The following is a 23,104-nucleotide window of genomic DNA, read 5'->3' as shown; positions in this document are numbered from 1 at the left end:
GCAGGTAGGCGTGTGATACTTGCATGTCAGTAAATAGCTAGCGTTGTCAAATTAAATGATTCAATGAAGCAGTCCCCCTAATCAAGTTAATGCAGGCGATTTAAGTTAAGAATGGCTATGAATAATAACGATGTATGGGGGCATAAAAAAATGAATGTTTGAGGGTGACGGTTGGGGTTTCGGAACTAAATCTATGCTGGTGGGTCTGGTTGAGGGACAAATGTCCTTCTGTCGGTGTTTAGGTTGTCCTCGGGAACACGGTCCGGGTGCGGCTTTAAAAAAACTGACCGTTGCAGGACTCCAAGACATAGGTGGTCACAAGGTATGGACATTCTTCCTGTTTTAGGAAAACGTTTTGCAAATTCTTTAATCAGGGCCTAAAAGAGAACGTTTTTCCACAGGCATGAAGCTAAAGTAATCCCACTACTTAAATATGAAAACATTGCTGGCTTTTAGTTTAGTTATGGAGCGAGTTGTGTTTGAACGTATTAAATGCTATTTTTCAGAGAACTAAGCTGTCGTCATAAATAATTGTAATTTACTTTTAGTTAAAGATAAATCAACTGGAGACTAAGGTTTCTTTCACAGTTGAGCCCAGTAATACCAGTATGACATATACCAAATGGAAATGTAAAAAAACACACTTTCACATTTAGATTTAGTGGGGATGGCGGGATCATGTCTTTTAACAAGGTCCTTACGGTTCTTAAAAACATTTGGATTGTCTATCTGCAGGAGTGGTGGCAGAGCTTTCTATAGTTCTAGTAGAAGTGTGATTTAAATGAATGGGGATAAAATTACTGCAGACAATTCCCCTTTCTTTAAGAGCACATGTATTCATACAATAGACTGATAAAAGACTGTTTATAGAAATCTCCTTATATCGTTTCCAATTGATAAAATACCTTTCCAGTGTTTGATGAAATGGTTCTCCTACTGCACAGATGACTCATAATTGGGAGCTGCACTGTTAGAAATGTATAATTAGATATCAGTGCAGCCTTTGATGTAATCATTAATTCCTATTGAACATTTTGACTTTGTGGCTTTACATCATGTGCCATCCAGCGGTTGTTGAGTTACTTCTCCAACAGAAATCAGATAGCGTTCTTCAATGTACGTTTCTCAAATGTCAGAGATAAATAGTGTACCCCAGAGTAGCTGTCTTGCTCCATTACTCTTTTAAAATACTCCATGAATGTAATTAACTATGGGCAGGTGTCATGGTCAAGTCATGTTGACCAAGTGTGGCGATGGTTGGAATTTTATTTATGAAAATATAATGAATTTTGAATGAATTAACACAAGCATCAACTATACTAGTTTTGTAATGCTAGATTACTGTCCACTTGCAGCAACTCAAAACAGAGCAGCAGTATTTCCCCTTAACACCACATGTGTACTGTAATTCATATTTACAATAGGGGCCCACAATGGCGCAGTGGTAATGGACTGCCTCATAGTTAGCTATGTCAGGGTATGTATCCATTTTTTAAATTTATTAATAGAATAACATTATAACACTCTCACCTCCAGTATATTTTCATTATAATTTTATTTTCCGGTCAAATAATGTAATTACAATAATGTTATATTCTTCCATTAACATGTTTCATTTTATTATTACTGCTAGGATATTATTTAATTTGAATGGGGCTCTGTAAATATACCATTACCATTTTGTTTCTGCTGTCTAGAATCAAGTCTTCTTGATGCTGTAACAGCGTTTCATCAGGTATACACACTTTATCCTGGTGTTTTTTTCATTCCAACAAAGGTTCTTTTTTGCCATTTGGTCAATGTAATATCTGGCGAGTGGAATGTGAAGAAAGTCTGTGGTTACCTGCGGATAACACACAGGTGTAAGGTCTTCATTACAGTCCCTTCAGTTTTGTTTCCCTGTAATGTATTCATTGTTGATGGTCCAATACCAGGTCATGACCACAGCTAACGGGGACGCAATTAAACCAATGAGTACACCAAAAAAAAAAGAACCTGATGGAAAGTTTAGTTTTCGGTCCTGCGAACGGCAGTTCTGACCTCTGCGTGGCCCACTGACAACTGTCATGTGCTGATTTAGGATTATTTTTAAATCAGGAGCTGTCGAGGCTGATGAGACGAGGATGGGGTATCATCAACATCCCCAGAGGTCTTATAAATCTGAACAGTTTACTGGGCTGGGGGGGGTAGAACGTTCCGGCACCCTGTCTCCAAACCCTGCCTAATCCCAGCACTTCCTCTCCTCTGCTCCTCTCCACCCGGCCCACGGCGTAATGCATTTTCTGTAACTAACAGCCGTTGTTTCCCGATTGTCACGCTCCCATCCTTTTCTCCAGGAATGTGTGTGTGTGTGTTATGGGGAACGAGGGTGGGGGGGGGGTGAACGGGAAAGGGGGAGTATAGGAGGAGCGAAGGAGGTAGAGAGAAAGGAAAAAGAGACCAGAGGAGGGAGAAAAAAAAGAGGCTTGGAGCTGGCAGAAGATCTGGAGAAGTCATTACTTTTTACACTACAAACCTCCTTTAACCCTTCCTCCTTCACCACCACCCCTACCCAGCTGCCCTCCTCCTCCGCCCCTCCCCGTATCTGTGGTGACCCTGGCAGGCAGGGTGCTAGAACTGGGCCCTGTCACGCCTGGGCCCCCTCTCTTCTAGTTCAACAACCACCTCAGCAGTAGAGGAATGACCGGGTGTCAAGTCGTCTCGTGCTGGCAGCGTCCGGCGCCTTTCAACAGCCTTTAGGTCATTTAATTAAGCATGTCCCTTATTAGGCCAGATCCTGACAGACACAGGCCCAGGAGGGACCATGGTGGGTACGGTGCAATAATTCAGGTACAGTGACACACCATGAGGATATGTACCCCTAAAAATCAGATAATTATCCTAAATAATAAAGAGTGCATACTACTGTGGTCATGTTTGCTTTAAGAACATCAATTGCGTCGTATCAGTGTTTTCCAGTTTTTCTTTGCTACACCTGAAAATATTAGATTAAATCCCTGACAATACTTACTCCAGCAGCACAAGCCAATGACTGTTCTATATTACTGCATGGCAGGCATGACTAGGAGACTGTTCTCTATATTACTGCATGGCAGGCACGACCAGTAGACTGTTCTCTATATTACTGCATGGCAGGCACGACCAGTAGACTGTTCTCTGTATTACTGCATGGCAGGCACGACAAGTAGACTGTTCTCTATATTACTGCATGGCAGGCACGACAAGGAGACTGCTCTCGATATCACGGCACGGCAGGCACGACAAGTAGACTGTTCTCTATATTACTGCATGGCAGGCACCACAAAGACTGTTCTCTATATTACTGCATGGCAGGCACGACAAGTAGACTGTTCTTGATATTACTGCATGGCAGGCACGACAAGTAGACTGTTCTCTATATTACTGCATGGCAGGCACGACAAAGACTGTTCTCGATATTACTGCATGGCAGGCACGACTAGGAGACTGTTCTCTATATTACTGCATGGCAGGCACGACAAGTAGACTGTTCTCTATATTACTGCATGGCAGGCACGACAAGGAGACTGTTCTCGATATTACTGCATGGCAGGCACGACAAGTAGACTGTTCTCGATATTACTGCATGGCAGGCATGACAAGTAGACTGTTCTCGATATTACTGCATGGCAGGCACAACAAGTAGACGGTTCTCGATATTACTGCATGGCAGGCACGACAAGGAGACTGTTCTCTATATTACTGCATGGCAGGCACGACAAGGAGACTGTTCTCTATATTACTGCATGGCAGGCACGACAAGGAGACTGTTCTCTATATTACTGCATGGCAGGCACGACAAGGAGACTGTTCTCTATATTACTGCATGGCAGGCACGACAAGGAGACTGTCCTCTATATTACTGCATGGCAGGCACGACAAGGAGACTGTTCTCTATATTACTGCATGGCAGGCACGACAAGTTGTACCTGTGCATTTATTCTTTAACTGTCAGGATTAAACCTTCAGTACTGCAAACGCACAATATCGATCTGATCTATTGGCATGGGCCTTTTTTGCAATAACTCTATAGTATTAATACCATACACACACGTTTCTGTTAATTTTATATATTTAATAGTGAATTTGGCTAATGGCCAGTATGTAAGTATTCCACTGTTAGTCCGTATACAAAACATGTGACGAATGTTGATTTGATTGCCTACAAATGCTTGTCTTGGTGTGGGTGCTAGTGATCTCCAGTCTGTATGTAGTCCAGTTTGTTATGTCTATCTACAGAGAGCCTAAACCCCTCAGGAGTCCTGGTGCTTTGGCGGATCACTCAGGGTCCTGGCCTTTCTGTCCCGTCGTCCTAGGGAGTGACTGGGAGGGTTCGCGGGGGGAGGCACCTTGTGACCCCGAGTCTGGTTCGGGTGTCAGGGGCTTGCCTTCTAGGGAACAACAAACTGACTCTCCTGTCTCATTTCACATGGGGCTCCGCTCCAAGGCCACGTTCAGTATCACCATACTGAGAAGAAGATGGATGGATGGATAAATAAATAGAGATATACCTTAAAGGGAGGCAAAGGCTGAGCAATGTGAGTGGGACTAATTGCACTTTAGTTCAAGTCTATGGGTAAATACATTGGGAATGAGTCAATGCTGGTGAGTCAGTGTGACTAAATGTCAAGGGTCAGTCACTCCAGGCCTGATTCTCTGGCTGGTTCTGGACCCAGCAAGATCCCGATGTGTTGGTGTGAGCAGGGGGGAACATCTCTGCATGCGGAACAAAACAGTTGAGATTAATCAGTCATCGCCTCCAAATTCTTCTCTGGCTCTGTTGTTCATAAGCTCACTATAAAGAAAATCTTGACTTGGGGTGAAGACAAATGGAGTGAAGAATCATGCAACCTGCTTTTTCCTGACTGGGCCTGGAGCTTTGGCAGATCTCTGGGGCAAAGGCGATTTAAGAACTGGGTTGACTTTTTCTTTTTTTTCTTTTTAAATTCTTTGGTTAACAGAACTTTGTCAGATTCCTCCTTGTGGAAAAAGGAACGTCAGGGCGTCTTCAACATCAGCTGGCTGAAGATAATCAGCACATCCAAGAGGACCCAGACTAACTTCCACGGTTGCAGAATCTAGATGATCTCAGGCTGCATTACCACCATTGACGGCAACTGGCCAACCTGTGATCATATTGCTCTGAGGGAGGGTGTGAGGAAAGCTCAACAGGCCACGGCTTGGCCCCAAGGACATTTCTCTACACAAAGTGCTGCAACAACAACACAAATATGGTCATGGGACACAGCCACCACCCAAACTAAGGGCTTTTTTTTGGGCACCGTTTTTTTTTTTTTACTTTTTCAATAGTCATAGAATCCATTTCTTGTACATTAAAGAGACTTTCGCTAAGATTATTGTTGCAGTTGTCTGAGAAAAGTTGAGGTCACCTTTAGACAAGGCAAGATAACATTTTAAGAACAGTGTTTGTTTTTTTGGGAGCTTGGCAGTTTCATTAGAGTTATAATATGACAGATGTTCAACTTAAAATGGCAGTTGATTGCATTCTGTCTCCTGTCGACACCCTTTTTACTTTTGGTTTCAACTTGAATAACACACAACTAACCAAGACAACTAGCTCAGTCCAGTCCCCTGCATGTATAGCTAATCAGTCCAGGGTCTTAAGGCCTCCATACATCCATTAGAGGCTTAAAATATTAAAATTCGCCTTTTTTAATTCAATTTGTAGCACCATTTAGCAAACATTTAGCTACACCCACAACAACATTAAAACATTCTCAAATGAAAAGCCAAATCACTCAAAGTCTCCAGTCTGTTGATATTAATTTCAGCAACATCACACGCAAATACGGTCATTCTAAAGGTCTTACTAAATCAAATTACCTCCTTTTGATAGATAAAACAAGAAATATTGTTCAGTTCTGTGTTAACCTGGATGAATAAATGATCCACTCTCTCCTCTTTACTCCCTCTCACTGGGGGAGCGTTGCGCAGACTCTAATTAACACACCCCAGGCAAACAGCGGCGTGTCACTTGGCTAAGCTACATTTCCTCTCCAGCGAACCCAGCTTCTGTTGAGCGTGCTACTGTGCTCTCATCCCTGAACTGTGACACCCTCCTCCGCCAATTGTTGTTCACTCATCCAGTGGAAAGAGCTTCAAGGGGGCGGGCTTCTGGGGAGGGTGCTAATGACTAGCCTCTCTTTTCAAAGCAGGGTGGTTGATAAAGTGTGCGTTGTTTTAGGATGAATGCGTAGGGTGCGATGCGTTAAGAGTGTCATGTTATCATTAAGTGTGTATGTTAGGGGGTGGGTTTGAGGGTTGGGGGGGGGGGAGAGAGTAAAGAGAACAGGGAACAGAGGGATGAGGGAGGGAGCGAATGAGAGAGAGAGAATTAGGTAAACAGAAAGACAGGAGACCGGAGGAGAGAGCAAAAGAGAGGCTGGGAGCTGGTGGAGGATCTGGATAAGCCATTACTTTTCACACCACAAACCTCCTGTGGAGGGTGGGGGTTAATGACAAAATGCATCCTGGCCCCACACCTCAACTGTTAGTGAAGGCTGAATGAGGCACAAGTGTGAAGAGAGGAAAGCAAGGTGTGGCTGTGAGTACATGAGTACCCAATATGTGGCCTAGTATAACTGAACACAGCCTCACCAGGAATCACATGGTTTGGACAGGCCAAAGGTTTCACTTTTTTTTTTTTTTTTTTTTTACTATACCCAAAGTAATTAAATCACCCACTTAGATACTAGATGGCAACCAATTTGTCCCAGAACACCCATCAGCTATCACATAGAGAGGTGAGGAGTAATATTCTTCCAGTTAGGAATGGGTTGGATCATTATATTGCCATGATGAAAATGTAGCATTTTTCTGAAAAATGACATGATCACATAGGCATAGTCAGGACAGTCATATATGGGCCTATCCAAAAGACAGCACCTTACTCAGGCCAATGTTCCCATCACTGCCCTTGAAGCATTAAGGCTTTAATTGATTAATTAGTTAGACTCACCAAAGAAAAATTTGTGTTTTTTTTATTTAGCAGATGTTCTTATCCGGAGAGACTTAAAGTTAGAGCATTCATCTTACAAGGCTAGGTGGTAAAATGTCTATATGGCAAAATTAATAGGAAATATAGTCACTGACAAGGTTAGAAGTAATGGACCATCACATTCCTCCACCATGCTTGACAGATGGCATCAAGCACTCCTCCAGCATCTTTTAATTTGGTCTGCATCTTACAAATGTTCTTTGTGATCCTAACACCTCAAACTCAGATTCGTCTGTCCATAACACTTTTTTCCAATCTTCCTCTGTCCATTGTCTGTGTTCTTTTGCCCATCTTAATCTTTTCTTTTTATTGGCCAGTCTGAGATATAGATTTTTCTTTGCAACTCTGCCTAGAAGGCCAGCATCCTGGAGTCGCCTCTTTACTGTTGACACTGAGACTGGTGTTTTGCGGGTACAATTCATTGAAGCTGCCAGTTAAGGACCTGTGAGATGTCTGTTTCTCAAACTAGATGGTAATGTATTTGTCGTCTTGCTCAGTTGTGCACCAGGGCCTCCCACACCTCTTTCTATTCTGGTTAGAGCCAGTTGTGTGAATGGAGTAGTACGCAGCGTTGTATAAGCTCTACAGTTTCTCACATGAAATTGCCTTTGTTTCTCAGAACAAGAATAGGCTGATGAATTCTTTATTTTTGGGTATTTTGAGCCTATAATTGAACCCACAATTGCTGATGCTCCAATTACTCAACTAGTTGAAAGAAGGCCAGTTTAATTACATTTGTAATCAGCACAAGAGTTTTCAGCTGTGCTAACATGATAATAGGGTTTTCTAATGATCAATTATCCTTTTAAAATGACAAACTTGGATTAGCAAACACAACAAGTCATTGGAACACAAGAGGGATGGTTGCTGATAATGGGCCTTTTTTACGCCTATGTAGATATTCCATAAAGAATCTGCCACTTCCAACTTTAATAGTCATTTACAACATTAACAATGTAATGTATCATGTTAACTTTAGGCATGAAGTTTAGACGACTCAGGTTAAGATTAGGATTTGAGGTTAATGGATATTTTGTGGATGGGGAGAATGGGAACTATTTTTCTGGTCCACACAATGATAGAAAAGTGTGCGTGTGTGTGTGCGTTTGCAGTAAGTCTAGTTGTAATGTTAGCTGTCGACAGGCTTGTGATGAGAAGCTGTCTCTTAGCCAGTTGGTATGGGATCTCATGCGCTTATACAGACCACGTCTCTCTGACGGGAAGTGGATGAACAGCGTAGCTGGGCTGTGTTGTAGCTGGGCTGTGTTGTAGCTGGGCTGTGTTGTAGCTGGGCTGTGTTGTAGCTGGGCTGTGTGGTGTACTTGATAATGCTTTTTTCAGCCACTGCTTTGTAAAGACATCCTCGATATGTAAGATATTGGCCTCAGGGATGTACTCTACTGGTTAGGATGGAGCAGTGGTATTTATAGAGGACCTGGGATGGCATGCCAAACTTGCTTTAGGGAATAGAGCTGCTGCAAGAAGAAAACCTCTACTCTCATCAAGACATAAACATCAGTGGGCTTGGCGTCTTAGTTTCAGAAATTCGCTTTCGGGGGAACAGGAATTCATGTTTTCAACTTTGGTAGGCCTGCACCAGGAGTTGTTGATGAGGATGTAAAGATTACTATATAACATCACCCCTTTGTCTGACCATAAGTGGTTAAATGTTATATTAAATATATATGTGTATATAGACACATGCATGTAAAATATCAGTATTTTATTGGTGGAATAAAGACCTATACAAATATTTACAACCCAGTTTGGGATGTTGTGTAAAATGCAAATAAAAAAAGAATGCAATGATGTGCAAATAATTTAATCCCTATAGTTGATTGAAAATAGTACAAAAACAACATATCAAATGTTGAAATTGAGAAATGTTAATACTTTTAGAAAAATACATGCCCATTTTAAATTTGATGCCTGCAACATGTTTCAATAAAGTTGGAACAGTGGAATGTTTACCACTGTGTTGCATCACCTCTTCTTTTAACAACACTCTCTAAGTGTTTGGGAACTGAGGAGACCAATTGCTGTAGTTTTGAAAGGGAAATGGTTTCGCATTCTTCTTTGATATAGGATTTCAGCTGCTCAACAGTTCGGGGTCGTTTCGTTTTCGTTTCATAATGTGCCAAATATTTTCAATGGTTGACAGGTCTGGGGCTGTATTCACAAAACATTTAATCTTACCACTAGGAGGACTCCTAAACAGCACTAAAAGTTCCTAGGTAAGAGTTTCCTCTTAAAACCTATTCTCAAAGACCAACTTTTACTAAGCTAAGAGAAGGGGCTGGGTTGACCCTGTTGCTATGGATGATGTCGTGTTCCACAAACAAGCTTATACATACTATATCCACAGTGATTGACTGATAGAGGAGGGGTCTCTGTCAGTAAATTCATCATAGCGGTACTGTTGCGTTGCCATATTGAAATAAAGATATAAAAATTCAAATGTAGGCTGAGTGTCACTGTTTAAACATAAAACCAAGAATGATATACTGACTAGTTAAGATACCTTCAGCTAATTGTCAGCCTCTTATATGTCTGACAGCTCATAAAGAAATGCACGTTAATCTTTTTATGGTGCAATAATTTGTGAAATGATGTGTCCCACCACAAACTGCACCGGGTGGTCGAGCAATGTCCATGAAGTTGGCTTTGTTTCTTTGTAGGTCAACATCATGAGGGAACCGAATGATTTGTCAGACGATATGGAGGGCATTTATTGTTTGATGTAATATTCTAGTGACAGATGACTGAGATACGTAGTTTGTCCACGCTGCATAGCTGCATTTTCCCTGTGACCAAGTAGCGTAGAGTTGTCACAGCCTTGATGTCAGATGTTATTGGGTGTTTTCTGTTTTTTGGTGAAGTGATCCCTAACTAGCTCTATTATGATCATAACACCCTAGTGATTAAGGTGATACCTTTCGATAAGCTCAGTATCATTAAATGTTTCTAAAACGTCGACCTGATTACGAGGCGGATTGTCGGCAGCAGCCCTTTTAGGATTGTTTGTGATTTGGTCTTAGTGATTTAGGAGTCCTCTTGACTACTCCTAAGCTTTCCCAGATTTAGGAGCTGGTTTTAGTGCTAAAACACTTTGTGAAATACTCTCAGACCATAAATTTAGGAGTCCTAAAATTAGGACTGACATGTCAATTTTTTTAAGAGTTACTCCTAAATCAGCAAGTTAGGAGCTACTTTTAGCCTTAAGATGTTTTGTGAATATGGCCCTTGACTCTTTTACTATGAAGCCATGCAGTTATATGTAATACGTGCAGTAATATGTGCAGAATGTGGTTTGGCATTGTCTTGCTGAAATAAGCAAGGCCTTCCCTGAAAAAGATGTTGTCTGGATTGCAGCATATGTTGCTCCAAACCTTGTATATATTGTTCTGTATTAATGGTGCCTTCACAGATGTGCAATTCGACTGCACCCCCATACCATTAAAGGAATGCAGACTTTTCACTGTGTGCTGATAAAAGCTGGATATTCCCACTGCTTTTTAGCCTGGAGGACGCAGTGTCCATAATTCCCAAAAATAATTTCTAACTTTGATTTGTCAGACTGCAGGACAGTTTTCCACTTCGCCTCAGTCCATCTTAAATGAGCTTGGGCCCAGAGAAGGCGGCAGCATTTCTTGTTTATATCTGCTTTCTTCTTTGCATGGGAAGAGTTTTAACTTGCGTTTTTGGATGCAGCGACGTACTGTGTTCACAGACAATGGTTTTTGGAAGTGTTCCTGAGCCCATGTAGTGATGTCTACTGTAGAATTGTGTCTGTTTTTAATGCTTTGCCACCTAAGGGCCCGAAGATCACGACCATCCAATAGGGGTTTTCGGCCCTGTCCCTGGTGTACAGAGATTTCTCTGGATTCTCTGAATCTTTTAATGATATTATCTACTGTAGATGATTAGATCCCCAGACTCTTTGCAATTTTACATTGAGAAATGTTTTTCTTAAATTGTTGCACTGTTTGTCAGCACAGTGTTTCACAGAGTGGTGAAGCCCTCCCCATCTTTACTTCTGAAAGAGTCATCCCCTCTGGAATGATCTTTTAATACCCAATCATGTTACTGATCTGTTGCCAATTGACCTAAATTGTTGTGAGATGTTCCGCCAGGTTTTTCTTTCAGCATTACACAACTTTTCCAGTCTTTTTTTACCAGCTTTTTTTAAACATTTTGCTGGCATCAAATTCAAATTGGGCATAAATTTTTCAAGAAACAAAAACATTTCAAATCAGTTTCAACATTTGATATATTGTCTTTGTACTATTTTCTATTGAATATAGTGTTTAAATGATTTGTACATCATCGAAATCTGATTTTCTTTACATTTTACACAGCGTCCCAACGGTTGCATGTGAAAGGGAAATATCAGCCGATTGTATTGCCTGTAACAGATTTATTGTTCAAGTTGTACCAACTGTACTCTCGATAGCTTAGCTTTTCTTCTGGCAACGTCACTAACTGGACTTTGGGCTGAGTAGAGTAATAGTAGGAGCAGTACGGCTCTGACATGTGACCCCACAAAGGTAAATAGCTATACTGTGTATTTCTTCAACTTAAAGTCTTAACCTTCACTCAAGGCAAAGTCACCTTTTGGAGTGTTCAAAGCTATACCAAACCCGGCTACACCTAAGGCCAAATTGCTCACACATCAAACCTATTGATTTCCAGATGATTTTGATTTGTTTTGTGAGTTCATTACTGTTATGGTTTTCCAATTATGATATTTTGATAGGGTATCTAGTGATCTAGGCACTGCTTTGTATCAGCAAATATTTGCTTATTGGCAGAAAATTTAATTTAAACTGGTAGTCATGAGGGCAAAGTTTAGTTAGAATGTATATTTGAACATTTGAAGACTTTATTGTCAGAGGTTTCTGGCTGTCTGACTGCATCGCTCTTTAGGATTTCATGCTCCTTGTAATTTTTTAAGGATGAGTATATGTGATTCAATATGTTGGTTATGTTAAACGTTAACTACTCTTCAAGACCAGAGCAAAGAGCGCCACCTTCCCTCCAATACCACTTCCACCAGCATCTGGTCTCAAAGTCCAGACTGACCAGGACAGACCTTGAATAGCTTCAAAGGACAACCTGCCGGGTGGTATGCTCCTGGCAGTAATACTTATTCCCAAAATACCTTACAGCTACTGTATATCAACCCAGGATGTCTCTGATCTGATGAAAACGAAAAGGGTCATACTAGATTTCCGTAGAGAAGTTAGGGCCAGGACCCAGGAACTAAGAGAAAATAACAGTGGCAGTGGGGAGTAGGCGTCCCTGCTGTGCTGATTATTGGAGGGCTGTAAATATGCTGCCCCCTGGAGACTCCTAGGGCGGGAACTAACTGCCACTACCCAAGATGGAGAGCACATCTGGGGTTCAGCTTAATTCTACTTACCTGGGCTTGTCTGCACTGGATCAAACACATTTAGAAGAGGCTGCAGTAGAATGAAAAGACAATTTCCATTGTCATAAAACATGTATACAGAGTCTGTTATGAGATTCTGATAAAAGAGGCAGACGAACAGATTACGTTTTGAGTAGGGCCTAAATTAACATCAATATTTAAATAAGGATAGTGAAACGCACCATTTCTTGGTTGTTTGATAACTAGCCATCCACAGATTTAATAGTTTCTCTTGCGATTGTTTTAACAAAACCATATCCATGAAGACACCTTCTAACCATATGCCATATGCTTTTTACATGTTTCTAAATGCAGACATGTGAAAATAAATTAATAGTGCTAACAGGAAACAACATTGAACACGGCTGTGTGCTGCCAGAGATGGCATATTCACAAAAGGAACCAACACTGGTGCAGCTGACAAGTGTTACAATGTCATCAAACCAAAGGCACTCTTTATTTCCAATATCAAAAACATACTTTTGTGATTTTCACATAGTTGTAGTGAAGAGAGATTCAGTTACCACTGTGTCTGAAATCTAGGTTTTGCATACAGATTGAGAAAATATATATTTTTCTATTGTCTCTATTAGTCTGAAACCCTCTAAGGAAGTGTACTGAGTACTGCCAAGATAAATGATGAATGACAAACCAAACTTCATTTTTACAAAACACTTTCTTTTGGTTTATGGTAGTTGTGTAAAAATCGATACTGGGAATTATGCTTTTTGTAATCGTTAAAATTACATTGTCACCTGTATGCTGTATTATGCGTAATTGTCTGTAATAAAGCACGAACTAACACAAGTATAACCAAAAATTGGCCGTTCCTTGACACCCTGCTTACTACAAGGGATTTCGTGATGACGCAGCATGAGAACGCGATTGGTCGACCGTCTGCGTTGTACGTTGCTCATTGTTTATATGGCTCGTGGATTCTCTGCCATACTTCCCAAGTTCGTTAGTTCGTATTGAAGCTCTCTCAGCAAAAGTATATCTGCCCGTACTTCTTTTGCTATGTGCTATCGTTTGTTGAAAAATTAAGCTACTGTCTTTGAAACAGCCATTTTGTTTTAACACTCAAAGCATCGTCTTATGCTTTCAGGAAATTGAGTGATGGTACTTTATCAAGCAGCGCCATCTGGTGGCGAAGTGGAAGTATAATGTATTTTGTACAAATAGCATGATTTCGCAAGTTGACACCTTGTTGATGCAGTTCAGAGTATGATTTCACAGGAAAATGGCTGCGTTCGGGCAACAGCTTTAGTTTATGGTCTTGCATTCACAATGAAAATCTGAATACAAAGAAATAGGATTTGACTAAAATAGACTATGGGACATTCAGAGCATTAAAAGGACAAGTGGCCTGAAGCTTTAACCCGGAGCTTAGTCTAATTCAGGTACATTTTATATGTTAAGATGAACTGTCACTGTTTCACTAATGCATGGCATGGAAAGAGACTAGCAGTGATTAAATTAAACAGATTTCCTGAGGGATCTCGTACAATGGGCTTTAGTCGTGAAATGTGCAGCAAATAATGTAGGTCCAGTACTACTTAGAGCTGGAAAACTAAATGTGAAATGTCATGGTGCTCCTACGATCTGAAAAGGCCCAAGTTAAACAGGAGAAAATCCAACTGAAGCTAACACCTGCTAGAATGTTTATTCAAATTTGAGGCAACCTAGGTCTGATCAAACAATGAATTACACAATAACTTCAAGTAGCTTTAAATGAAAATGACAGGACAGAAAGATTCTCCCTCCAGTTTAATGAAAATGTACAGAGAGATTAACGGTAAGACTTCTGGTAGCGGGCACGGGCTCCAGGTCCACCGAACTTCTTGGACTCGCAGCGACGAGGGTCAGCCACCAACAGGGTCCTATCGTACTGGATCAGTATGTCCTTGATCTCCTTCTTGGACGCTTCATCCACATCTGGAGGGAATGAAACAATACTGTGAACATGTGGAACCCAAGGGAAATCTATCCACCATATGCTAAGCAAAATTAGAGAACTGTAACAATGCCCCATCTCAAATCGCAACCCCACTTAACATCAGGTAAAGCAGCAACCCACTTGTCATATCAATATCCGATAAACACAACTGGGCCCAAAAATGGAAATACTTGCAGTAGAAAGTATTGATGCTTACATTTCTGATAGTATGCAACCAAGGCTTTGGAGATTGACTGACGGATGGCTGCAGAAAGAAAGCACAGGGTAAGACAAGTGTTCCTAAACTCTAGACCAAGATTCTAATGACAATTAAAGGCAACAAAAACATCATCCCAGGCGAATGATTCGGGGTCCCTTTAGCCAATTGAGATTGTGGACCTAACATTTATCGATCACTACAGGCACCCGAATGATAAAATATTTTCTGAAGTCCTTAGATAGACAATCATATTCCATGTCACATATTCATACTTCCAGCCGCAAGCCCAGGATGAAGGTGCACATATCACACAACAGTTCACTAGTTGATCCAGCCATGCATCTCAGTGTGGATTAATTGGAGGAACATGACTGTACAATTATGGTATTTTGATTGTTAAAGTGCAACTGTCAGAGATGTAGGTGCTTTTCAATATAAATATAAGTGACATTTTAAAAAGCATTACTGTATTCTAAGGCAATCCCCCCCCCCCAGTCCTCGCCTCAATTTCATTGTGGGGGACAACTGAAACATCTACCATTTGTGCAAATGAGAAGTATAGCTTACCATAGATCTGTGCGACATGTCCACCCCCCTTCACCCGGACCCGGATGTCAACACCGGCGAAACGCTCCTTGCCCAACAGCAGCACTGGCTCCAGCAGCTACAACAGAAACGCCGTCAATGGAGCATCGTGCACACCGACTCCTCAGGAAAACTTAACTGAACCCAGACTCATTTACATCTTGGGCTTGGTGAACGGGCAGCAGCTCAGCCAGGATATTGTGGCCGTACAAATGTAAGCACGAAATAAGATAGCTAGCATTTCCTCAGGACTCACCTTATACTGGAGAGTGGCTGGCTCAATCATCTCGAGGGGTCTGCCGTTCACCTTGATAAGGCCATTCCCCCTCTTGCAGTGAGCAACAGCGGTTGCCGTTTTCTGGGAAGATATTAGGCATGGTTACATGCACACAGTAATGAGAATTAAAACAAGCAACTTGATTGATCTACGTCAATGCAGAAGCATTGCTTCCACCACCAGACCACACGGCTCGGAACTGCTGCTCTCCATCTTCAGGCAATACTCAAACCCTACATCCATAACAAAGCTCTTGCGGTCTCAGTTCACCCATCCCTATTGGAGGACGGCTTCCACTCCACTGAATGATGGAGCCCAGAAAGCAGGGTCCCTGCTGATTCCTCAAGTCTAAGAAAAACTTCACCGGTACTTCATTGAGTAACTTGTACTTACTACCACTGGATTGTCCCATCTACCAACTACTGTCTCAATAAGAGCATCTGTTAAATTTGTCATTTTTAAGATTACTGAGAAAACCTGCTGTCTTAATGCATACCAAAAGCAATTAGCAACAGGAACTGTTCATTAGGTTGAAATAAGATTAGGTTTACGGTCAGTAAAAACGTACTAGCAAATTAAATGTACACACACAACCCATATAAATGTTCAAATACTCAATCCAATTTTCTAGGAATGGGGGGCTAAACACTGAACTGTACACACACAACCCATATTCTACCAAAGCATGTGTCATTGCTGAATAACTGGATACTTTTTTTTGTACAGTCTAACCAACTACGCTCTCAATACATGGGAATACCTCTCACGAACATGACATGTGAAATCAAGGCAAGTAGGTGGTCAACGTTAGCATGGTTAAAATTGTGTCAAACAGAACCCCCCCCCCAAGAAAGTATTCTAAACGCAGTAACTTTACCACATTTGGGTACTAATTCAAATACTGCATCTCAAAATACAAACATCGCCATTAGTGTAACTTGCTTTCCGGCATGTACAGTTCTGTAGTTGGCCAACTACATACTTGGACAGTGGCAGGCCGCAAAATGTGTCTTCATTCATAACAAGATACCACCATTTTTACGTAGTTCAAAATCAAGATTAATGTAGATGTCTATTAATGTGTCAGCTAACAGCAAATAAAAATCCCTAAATGGAAAAATAACATCAAAATTAAATCGATTACGTAGGTTTCTGGCCTGCCTACTACTAGTAGTATGCACAACGTAGCTAGCTAAGTTAATTTTCGTTAGCCTACTAACACACGTGGAATAAATTCAGGTATTTTACTCACTTTACGTCCAAAAACCTGGACAGACTGCAGAGGACCTTTGGCCGGCATGTTTCTGAAACAATTAAAGCACAACGATGAATTTACAAAGGAATTACTATATGCTATTTTTGTAATTTTCATAGAGCTCAAGGAGGCACATACCGTCTTCAGCTTTAGTGCCGTACGGAGAGACCGAGCGGGTTTCAGACGCCGAAAATCAGGGGCAGTAGCGCGACAGTTTATCTTTTTACGGCTGTTCAGGCAACGCATTTTCGACAGTTGCAGTTTTCCTCCATGCTGGTAAGGTCAACGAGTTCTCTCCACACTCACAGTATTATTTGCATTTTGTTGCATTAACTGTCTCTTGTAATTAATCAATTATAGAAAATGAATTATAATTAAAGAAACATTTTGCTTTTGCCCTTAATGTAGTTACATGTTATGTCTAATGCCTAGTCTGTTTCGAATTGCACAGAACACGACACAAGTTTTAAGGTGAATTTATTGCAGCTTTATTGGGTATATAGCCTTGCCTGTTTTTCTTTCTCACAGTTTTGTTATTGCGCTGTTTGCTATGTTACAACCGTACATTGATATCTGTACTTTAGAGTATTAGGCATAAAATATTTCAATGATACAATATCTTATTAAAGTATAATGTTTATAATTGCGTTTTATGTGTTCATATATAGAATTGAATTGGAATGTAGAAATTACAGAGTAGCGATACATGATTTGACCATAGGATGGCACAATTCCCTTTATTTGCATTGCAATGGATTTACTGGGCAATCTGTGGGAACTATTCTTATACAACATATTTATGGCAACATTACATGCCTGTGTTTTAAATTCTAAAAAGCACCTTTTTTAAATATACAAGTTGTTCAGAGTCTGACAAAGAACAACTTTTTCGAATGCCTTATATAAGACACATTTCTTTCAGAATGATCATTATGGTAAGATTTAATTTTGATATTATTTTGAACAATACTTCTACGTTAACCATTACTGTAAATTAAAATACGTATTACTGAGCTTGCTACAAATATGGGGAAGCAGCAGAGAGTGTGGTTATTAATAGCCTATTCTCTGTCAATTGTTGCCTCTCTTGGCTCCTATTGATAAACACACAGTTGTCTCTTGTCATACGTGACCAATCAGAGGCTAAATTTAAACCAGAACACCACCTGCTGCTCACAAATGACCAATCAGCAGGGTTAAAGTATGATACACCGTAATGCCTTCTCTTTGGAATGTAATATCATTATTTTTGTTTGTTAATTCTAATAGTTTGATACAAACTAGGCCTCGTTCAGGTGGCGTTACTGTCTTACATTTTACCACAATAACTGCTGGAATACTGGCTCTAAATGCTGTGACCTCAACTGTAGTCACTGGCTGTTGTATTCAAGAGTGAGTCATTTAGGCTCTGGAGACAATTTTTAAATCCTTTCATTTTCTGTCCCAAAATCCTAGCCCTTAATCCACTGCCAGTACTCAGAATTGTAGTCTTCTTTTCTGCAATAGGCTACATCTTACTGAAAAGCAGCATCTCTCATGGCAGAAATGTTAACTGGAGTTCACAGTTATAATGGGGAACATGGTTTACAATGCACAGCACCTGTCTTTCCTTGTCAGTTATCCCATACTCAGAAATCACATCTGTTCTTTTGCCCTCCTAACACCAGGGCTGGATATTTAAGTGCTGTACCTTATTTATTTTATTGAACATTGTGAAAGCAATTACTTCTTCAATCTACTGGATGCTGAAAGCTAGATTTTCCAACTGCAAGAATGTTTTAATGACATTCCAAAGTGGAGACGGGTCAGTGTTTAGGAATGCTCTCCTGGTATCTCATTGTTCTTGTCGGAAGCTTTTGTCATTTTGGGGCCCGTCTTTCCTTGGCGGGTGTTTTTGTCCATACTCAAAAATTATCATTGAAAGGCTGCACTTATATTTAGAATGTCATGTTAGTCATCAATTAACGGGGAGATTTTCTTGTATGCAAAGATGAACACAGAGATAGAACTTAAACAGTCGTCAAGTATGTTTTTATAATGTCAGTGTTATTTATTTATATACATTTTAAGTCCAAATAATTTAATTTCCTTTAGTCCTGTGATTAATGTGATACAATATAATATATAGCAGTGTGTTAGTGTACAAAGGCAAAGCTATACCTTACCAAAGGTGAAATATTTACAATGAATGTACGCAAGGACTTAACTCTCAAAGGAACATAAAAAGGGTACAAAAGGCTTGGGGGTTCATGCATAGGGAATTTTATCGATTGTAATGATGTGTTTTGCTCTTGGACGTCTTTGCTGGTAAGCCTTGCAAATCACAGTTGGAAAAAAAATCATGTTTCCAGATGATTTTACATCAGTAAAGACATGATTGTGATGTAGCCGCATAACCGAAGTGACCCAGATAACATTGTTTGGTTTTTGCATTTGAACGATTGTGGTTTACTTTGAGGCCTTCCAATCTTTGCCAGGGCATGACCAATAGTAACCTGCTACATCTCACTCACTCCCTCTGGTAAATCTTATTTAGTGTTTGATAAGTGTGAACATTCATAATGTTGTGTTAGTGACCATTCCATTCAAAAAATGATTAGTGTTTTGAGCTTAATTTACTTCATTTCATATTTTCATATTTATGAGTGTACTTCCCCTATCCTGTGTCCTGGTTTCCTGCTTAAATACCACTTGTATAAATAACGCTGTTTGTAATTAAAAACTGGACCTTATCACTGCATCAATCACACTGTGAGCATGGCGCATAGTTATTCATTTGTGGGCTTACAGGAGAGCAGAGGTTTCAGGGACATACTGAATGCATCTGTTGTGTGTCTGAAATAGGGCACTCTTAGATAGGAATGACTGGGAGTGTCTGGGGTCGGGGTTCAGAGTGGGGGTCTTCGGGGGTAGACAAGACTTGTTGAAGGAGAAAATAGACTCTGTTCCATCTGTCTGGACATCTCTCCCAGACAGTGGGATCTGGTCACATGACCAGGCTAAACCCTTAAAAGACCCCAAGCAGCCACGCCCGAAAGTTAACTTCCCCTCTTGACTGTTGGGAAACCAGCTAGTCTGTGTGTGTGTTTGTGTCCTGTGTATATCTCCGCTTACCTTTGGCTTCCATCTCAGTGGCAGCCTCTACATCATGTCAGACACAGAGGAAACTGTGGAGAAATACAAGCAGGAGGAAGAAGAGGCGGATGAGGAAGAAGAAGTTGAGGAATCATCTGAGGTGGAAGAACTGGTAGAGGAGGAAGAGGACGCTGAAGAGGAGCAGGAAGAACTGCAACAGGAGGAAGATGAGCGGGAACAAGTGGAGGGAAACCAGGGGGAAGCCAAGCCACGGACCAAGTACATACCCAACATTGCTCCTCCCAAGCTGCCAGACGGCGAGAAAGTAGACTTTGATGACCTACACAGGAAGAGGCTGGAGAAAGACTTCAACGACCTGCAGAGCCTAATTGAGCTGCATTTCTCCAGCCGCCAGAAAGAGGAGGAGGAGCTGGTTGCCCTTCGTAGCCGCATCGAGCGGCGACGTGCCGACCGATCTGAGCAGCAGCGTGTTCGCAGCGAGCAGGACCGTGAGCGACAGGCCCGTCTCACTGAGGAGCGGGCCCGACGTGAAGTAGAAGCGGCCAAGCTCCGCGCTGAGGAGGAAGCCAAGAAGAAGAAGGTATTCTCCAACAAGGCATTTGGTGGTTACATGCAGAAGGTGGACGTGAAGAAGGGCAAGAAGCTTACGGAGCGTGAGAAAAAGACCAAGGCTCTGTTGGAGCGCCGCAAGCCCCTCAATATTGACCACCTCAACCAGGAGAAGCTGGCGGAGAAGGCTCGCGAGCTCTGGCAGTGGCTTTGCCAGTTGCATGCCGAAAAGTTTGACTTGGCTGAAAAGCTGAAGAGGCAGAAGTACGACGTGTATGTGCTGCGGAACCGAGTCACCGACCACCAGAGGGGCTCTAAGGCGGCCAAGGCAACTCGCGGGTCCAAGAAGTTACGTTAGTTACAGTTACAACCCCAAACTCAGATTCAATAGGCATAGCTTTCTTTGGACTCTTTTAGGTACCAACACTTTCTTATGTCTTGTGTCATATTTCCTGAGGGTGCAGGTCTGCATGTCTGCTTGTCTGGGATGGTGTGTTTCCAGTATACAAATTTAAATGTAACTCAAGCAGCTACAACTGATAAGCCTACACAGTGTGTTTACAGGTTTTGCACAAGATGACTATAGTTGTCTGACGTAAACCATGTGTTTCATAAGGTATATGATTACTGATATTGTGTTCACAAATAAAGCAAATTTTTTGAATGCTCTCAGTATAGTTGATGATTCTATTAACAGTTTGTGAATATTTGGTTGGGATCTGATGAATATTTGTCCAGCCAAGCATGCTTTATAGCTGACAATGAACCTCTGTCTACTGTGGGGATTGCTGTCAGTGTAAAATGTTTATTTTTAATTTTTTTTACAGCAACACACACCTACTTTTTATTCAATAATCTTGTTCCATTTCTGATGGTTGAACATGGCTCAGGCCAGACAGGTGTGAGAGATGGAACTGTAAAAAGCTATTTTAGGTCCTACCGTGCTGAGGGAAAGGCAGTTTTACTGACCTGCAGATGCTGGGACTGGAGTTAATTTGAAGGAGCCTTAGCAATTGTTTTGAAGTTCCTAGAAGGGCTGTACCCATTCAAGCGGATGGGTGGCTGATGGGTAATCTAGCAGCCATATTGCAGGTACATATAATTAGGAATTATTTTGAGCCCATCTTTGGTGCTACTTCGGGTGATTGATGTCTTATCGTAATTGGAGACAAAGGGTACCTAGACATCTAGGTACTAAATGGCAATAATCTACTGTATTCACAGAACATATAGTCTTATGTTGAACTATGAGGAGGGATACTTTAATCATTCAATTTTTATACAATTATTTATAAACACTATTTAAAAGAAGTACTAAAAAGCATTAATGAAAAATTCATTTTAGTTGTATTGTACTGCAGAGACAGATGTCATGATGATCACTAGAGGGCAGTAAGTAACCAGTTCACAGCTGAACCCGTTAATGTACGTTTTCTTTGTACAGTCTATGGAATGTGTAATCTGGCACTGATTGGAGTGTGATAAGCAATGCATATATAGTACCTTAAATATTAATAAGGTTTATTCCCTCCCCCCTTTCAACCTACTATCTTCTACTTGAAATACCTTCCTTAACTTCTGAATTATTGAAAGGACTAATCATCCCAAACCCTCACACATTCCTATGATATACCTTCTTAAATGACACAAAATAAAATGTTCAGCATTTTGTAGTTAGCAAGTGTGAAATTTGATAAATTAATCTGTTGAGACTGGAACGACTACAAAAACCACAATGCAATGCAGTCTATAGACAGGTTGACTGTCTGGGTTCATTTACACCTCAGTGAATACGTCGCTAGAAAATCATCTACACAATACAATGGTCAATATCAATATCTGGAATAGTGATATCGTTCTGAAGTCACTTCAACAAACTGCACTAGCAATTTAAGAACAAAGCTTTGGTGTTCAGGTTGCTGTGACAACACACAACGTGACTCTGCCAGCAGGGGAGACAGAGAGAAGAGCAAACTGCTTTGTTTCATGGTAGTTGGAGTAATAAAGGATATTAACCTGACAGTGCACTGTGTTCTGTGTACATGTCTTTTTAAAATACTTATGTTGCCATGAAGATATATACGGATGGATGTATGCTAGATAAGTATGCAGATAGCATCTCCTGACTGATTTGGTAATCTGGGGTGCAAGTACTTGTTTTAAAAGCATTATGAAATATGATATTTAGTTATTCCCCACCTGCTGTGACAAGAATTAGAATAAATGAATACAATAGGTTATTTTACCCACTGATAAAACAGGCTTTTACCAACTTGATATGTTTGTGGTTTGTGTTTCTGTTAGTGGATTACCGCTTTAAGAAAAAAAGAATAAAATGAGCTCTACACCATCATAACCTTTTGTCTTTAAATATCCTGCGTATGTCTTGCTATTGTCCAGTTAAGCAACTATTGTGCCAAATAGCTATAGCAGTGTTCACACCTTTCTTATATCAGTGTGTCCTATAGCAGTGGACACACTTTTCCTATAGCAGTGGACACACTTTTCCAATAGCAGAGTGGACACACTTTTTCTATAGCAGAGTGGTCACACTTTTCCTGTGGCAGAGTGGTCACACTTTTCCTGTGGCAGAGTGGTCACACTTTTCCTATAGCAGAGTGGACACACTTTTCCTATAGCAGAGTGGACACACTTTTCCTATAGCAGAGTGGACACACTTTTCCTATAGCAGAGTGGACACACTTTTCCTATAGCAGAG

General features: G+C 40.9%; 2 protein-coding genes across 3 annotated transcripts; one reads left to right on the top strand and one right to left on the bottom strand.

Moving 5' to 3' along the window:
- Nucleotides 1-14,215: 14,215 nt before the first annotated feature.
- Nucleotides 14,216-16,954, bottom strand: rps16 (ribosomal protein S16). The gene is made up of 6 exons (XM_010887223.3): nucleotides 16,879-16,954; nucleotides 16,738-16,789; nucleotides 15,465-15,566; nucleotides 15,191-15,287; nucleotides 14,621-14,668; nucleotides 14,216-14,402 (listed from the first exon to the last, which is right to left on the bottom strand). The coding sequence occupies exons 2-6, from the start codon at nucleotides 16,783-16,785 to the stop codon at nucleotides 14,257-14,259; spliced, it is 441 nt and encodes a 146-aa protein (XP_010885525.1). The 5' UTR covers nucleotides 16,786-16,789; nucleotides 16,879-16,954; the 3' UTR covers nucleotides 14,216-14,256.
- On the top strand, nucleotides 16,939-21,058 carry tnnt2c (troponin T2c, cardiac). 2 transcript variants are annotated; one of them, XM_034290108.1, is made up of 2 exons: nucleotides 16,939-17,016; nucleotides 19,873-21,058. In XM_034290108.1, the coding sequence occupies exon 2, from the start codon at nucleotides 19,889-19,891 to the stop codon at nucleotides 20,741-20,743; it is 855 nt and encodes a 284-aa protein (XP_034145999.1). In that variant the 5' UTR covers nucleotides 16,939-17,016; nucleotides 19,873-19,888; the 3' UTR covers nucleotides 20,744-21,058. The 2 variants fall into 2 exon arrangements, with proteins under 2 accessions (XP_034145999.1, XP_034146000.1); XM_034290109.1 differs by lacking the exon at nucleotides 16,939-17,016 and adding an exon at nucleotides 17,192-17,211.
- Nucleotides 21,059-23,104: the final 2,046 nt, after the last annotated feature.

The sequence above is a fragment of the Esox lucius genome, chromosome 23 (genome assembly GCF_011004845.1).
Source record: "Esox lucius isolate fEsoLuc1 chromosome 23, fEsoLuc1.pri, whole genome shotgun sequence".
In the NCBI taxonomy this organism is placed as follows: Eukaryota; Metazoa; Chordata; class Actinopteri; order Esociformes; family Esocidae; genus Esox; species Esox lucius.
Note: the sequence above shows the minus strand (reverse complement) of the source record. Positions and strands in the feature narration are given on the sequence as shown.